At 37.3% G+C, this 4,458-nt stretch overlaps 1 protein-coding gene across 1 annotated transcript; it reads right to left on the bottom strand.

Moving 5' to 3' along the window:
• Window positions 1–232: 232 nt before the first annotated feature.
• On the bottom strand, window positions 233–3,954 carry LOC7464092 (probable auxin efflux carrier component 1b). The gene is made up of 6 exons (XM_002322578.4): window positions 2,501–3,954; window positions 1,684–1,960; window positions 1,504–1,589; window positions 1,217–1,374; window positions 1,023–1,099; window positions 233–632 (listed from the first exon to the last, which is right to left on the bottom strand). Exons 1-6 carry the CDS (start codon window positions 3,600–3,602, stop codon window positions 566–568), a joined length of 1,767 nt encoding a protein of 588 aa, XP_002322614.2. The 5' UTR covers window positions 3,603–3,954; the 3' UTR covers window positions 233–565.
• Between the last annotated feature and the right edge of the window lie 504 nt (window positions 3,955–4,458).

Raw genomic sequence — 4,458 nt, 5'->3', positions numbered from 1 at the left:
GTATGCTAGTTCATAGACAAGAACAGGACATGACAGCTAGTGCTCTTTACACCCTTGCTACCTTTTTAGATCCATGACCACAAAGGCTGAGAACCCGCAAACCCTGTGTGCTTTCCCATGACTTGGTCCTGGTTGTTGCGGTGGACACGGATTTTTTACTGAGCTTTCCATACAGAATTTAATAGCAATCTTATTTTTTTGAACTTAAAGAAGGTTAATCAACAGGGGCATCTCAAATACAAGCAAGCTTTACTTTCTTTGATCAGAAGAACAAAAGGCAAAAGCACACGGCTTTAGAGATGGGAAAAAGGCAAAAAGACTTGAAGATTTCTAGGCCCTCCAATGGTTATTTCATTAGAGAATTACACTTTGTTCCATTTCCTAAGAACTCTTCCTAAAGCCTTCTCCTCGCTAGTTTCTTTCTAACTTCGATTCATGTTCTGTTAGAGGATGCCCGAAAATTCCCAGTGGCCAGATGTGTTAGGTACTACTACTGTAATAACTAATTGTAGCTCATCAGCTCCTGTGATGCCATGCTCATCAGCTCCTGTGATGCCCTCACCCTTCAAAGTCCCAGCAAAATGTAGTAAACCAGTGTGATGGGTAGAGCAATTAGCATCCCAAATATAACTCTGCAGCCACATGAAAATCAGGCTATCAAAAACAAAGACAAGAGCAAGTACAATACTAAATAACGCATAATTAAGGGATTAAAGTCATTAATGCTACACTCATGCTTGTATGTGGGGTACATAAACAAAGCAAGTTACAGTTCAGCGATTGATGTGGAAGCTACAGCTAATGTATGCTAATTTTCTAATAATGTTGTAAACTGCTTTGCATTAAGATTCGTAAAAAAAGCAAATCTTTACAATGAACCATCACTATCATTCATGATCCCATGAAAACGATTTATGAACAAGCAGAATAATTTCTTTCCAAAAGTGTTTTGAGTTTCTAAAAGTAAACGCAGTTCAGCAGGAATTATATTAGAGTAAAAAACAGGATTTAGAGTATCGAACCCAGTGCTCAGTATGTCAGGATGAACATTATATTCTTTTGCAAAGACAAAGGGCACAATCCCTTGTGGAAGAGCTGCCTGAAAATTCAAAACACTATTCTGTCAACTGATAGAACAAGTAGAATACATATAAACAAAAAATTGTCTATAGACACAGTTGGTGTGATATTTATATGACTATTCTCAGGGTTTTACCTGCACTATGGCAATGCGCAGCAGATCTCCTCGTAGACCAACGGCAAACGAAGCAGCAGCCATGACTGCAGGACCTGTGAGGAATCTAACACCCATGGCAAAGGAAGCAATTGAGTTTCCACAGGCGATAATCCTAGGCTGCAATGCCATGAACAAACCTACAAACCCACAAAAAAATTTTAATTAGTCAACAATGACAGACCCTTTCCAAATTGCAGCCCAGTTATCAAGAAAGATCAAGCAAACAAGTCAAGAAATCGTTTAATAGAGTCTGATTATTAACTTACCAAGACTAAACATGGCCATCCCAAGACCAGCATTAGATAGAATAGCTATTGAATCAGCAATGATCGCGGGCATCATTATGTTCCACCTGTTATATTGCAAATACTTTCTGAGGTAATGTATCGAACGGGAGAAAAGTTCTCAATAAACTGAATGGTGAGTTGTATAGTCTAGCATCATACTTGAATGAAACAAGAGACCAGGTGAGGCCAATCAGGCTGGAATAGGTATTTGGATTTCTTATAAGTTTTCTCCACACCATAATGAGAATGAGTCTTGTCATAACGCTTGTAGGAGGCATAACAGTTGGCTTGGCTTCACCATTAGCAGCACTCTTTGGGTGTAGCTCGGCTGTAGAGCCTGAACCAAGCTTAGAAAGCACTGGACCATCCCGATCCACCCCATTAGGTCCAGGTCTGTTTCCAAAGCTGAACTCATCTCGACCAAACTCATCATAATCTAAACATCACAATTAAAACACATCAGTGCCTGGGAAAATAACACCAGTATGAAACAGAGGATTCTGTTTTTTTAAGAAGCAAGTAAAACGATGCCATGGTACTCTAAACATGAACATTAACACTAATTGTGTTGCACAATACCAGCAAGGTTACACAACTAGAGATGTTACCATGACTTACCAGTGATGAAAGTAAGGAAATAAAAACAAAAATAAAGGGGACACCTTGTTAATAAAAGCATCAAAGCCATTGCCCATGCTAAAGCAAAGGCAAAATGGAAAGCTACAAAAAAAAAAGTGCAACAAACAAAAACCAACAAATCCCACTTGACATAACAGAAAAAAAAGAAGTAAGCTTTCTCCAATGAAAAAACCACTAATATTCAACAAGACAAAAACAGTTTTCCCAATAGACACAAGGTTCCAAGAAATAAACCACAACTTTTCTGCCCAATAACTTGTAATCACAATCACATTATGTAAGACACCAACAAAATCCAAAAACTAAAACAAATACCGTCTAGTATTAGTGTTTATACCTTTATGGTGAGCTACCCCACCGAGGTCATTGCCATAATCCCCTCCCTTAAAGACATGGAGGCCACCTTCAGATACTGGTGAGGCACTTGAACTCCAAACAAACATATGCAAATCCTTGCCATTCTCAGCCCCATTTGCCTTCTTTTTACCCCCAGGAGAAAAGATTCCAGCATTTGGTGGAGCAGGATAAGCACTTCCATTTGCTCTTGGAACATTACCAAATACCCCAAGTCCTCCACTTTCTTCATCGAATTGCAAGTTAGTGAAGTTAGAGTGTCTTGGACTCGCATTCTTGCCATTAACCATGGAATAAAAATCGGTATGGTTAAAACTCGATGCTCTTGGGGTAGGATTCCTTGAGGATTGTAGAGAGTATATCTCTGCATTGGTCAAATTAGATGGTCTAGGAGTCAATGAAAGACCAGAATTTAGACCATGGGACATGTGAGAAAAAACTTCTGATCTTGAACTAGTTGATTTCCGAACAGTAACATGTAACTTCCCATCTTCACCGACTTCAGCCTCGGTTTGCAATGGCTCTCTACCATCTAAAGAAAGAATATCAGAATCAACCCTGAAGGATATTATAGAGCCAGCTGTGTCAGGAAACTGTTCACCAATCAAGATTCTAGCTCCTCTATACTCAAACAAGAACAGCATCAATGTGTACCATATTATGCATTGAAGAACAACTATTTGGACCATGAGACTCCCTGAGGAATGTCCATACATTCCCTTCAACAAAGGGATGCCCATAACAAGAGTGTTTGGGAGACTAGAGAGTGAAAACAAAGTAATGGACCATTCAAGGGAGCCTCTGGAGCTAGCTCTGGACCAAATAGCTAAAACCACCAAGACAATAATTTTTTGAAGAGTATCTGCAGCAATGAACCTTAAGTTCATAGCATAGGGGTTGTTGGTGGAAATGAAGTGAAAAGAAAGCAAGGGCACTGCAAACAGAGCAACAAATCTGTTGATCCCTGAACATTGATCAGGGCTAAAGATTTTCCACCATTTGACAGAACCATAAGCCAAAATCATGGCCACATAGAGGGGTACCACAGCTGTAAGGACATGGTAGAGGTCTCCTATACTGATCATCGTTGCTTTATCAAGTTTAGTTTTTAAGAGAGGTTTTGGGAGCTTTAAAGAGTACCCAGATGAGAAAATTGAGTTAGCAGTAAAACCCAGAGAGGTTTTGCAGATTATGCAAGACAAATTAGACCCTTCATAATTTTCTCACTTTTTCCCTCAGGTTTTCCCTCGTTTTCCCTGCTGCCAAACTAGTTAGAAACAGAAATAAGAGTACTGTTTTTTCAAAGACAGAGGGTATCTATATACCTAAGGCCCTGTACTGGAGAGAGGGTGGGGTGGGGGAAGAGGAGAAGAGCGTAGTTGTGTGTGTGCGTAGAGTGAGAGAGGAAAAGGACTAGCCAGCAGCATATCAGAGAGAAAAAGAAGGGAGTGAAAAAAGAAGGGAAAAACAGAGCTTAACATAAAAAAGATTCTCACTCTCCCACTTTCATTTCTGTGTTCTTTTCTAATTTTTTTTTTTTGTATTGAAAAATATAGCTTCTGTTTTTCATGGTTTTCAAATTATTTTTTATTAATGTAACACAAAATTAATATTTTTTTAGATATTATTCAATAATTTTAATAGATTAATATAAAAAATCTAAAATAATATTATTTTAATAATTTTTAATTAAAAAACATTTTAAAAAAATATCATGAATTATGCTATTAAACACATCACTATGTAAATAAAAGTATAGCTTTTTGACTTGATAAGTTTTTTTAAAATTTTATTTACTATTGTGTGCATTGAAAGAATCTTTTTTTATAATTATTAAACGTATTAGTTTATCTAAAAAAATCTAGATGTCAAAATCAAAGACTACGTGCAAGAAAAATATTTATTTTTTTTATATTTTTATATGAAAATACAAACATATGA

This window comes from Populus trichocarpa, chromosome 16, assembly GCF_000002775.5.
Source record: "Populus trichocarpa isolate Nisqually-1 chromosome 16, P.trichocarpa_v4.1, whole genome shotgun sequence".
In the NCBI taxonomy this organism is placed as follows: Eukaryota; Viridiplantae; Streptophyta; class Magnoliopsida; order Malpighiales; family Salicaceae; genus Populus; species Populus trichocarpa.
The sequence above is the reverse complement of the archived record's forward strand: the minus strand, read 5'-3'. Positions and strand labels throughout refer to the sequence as shown.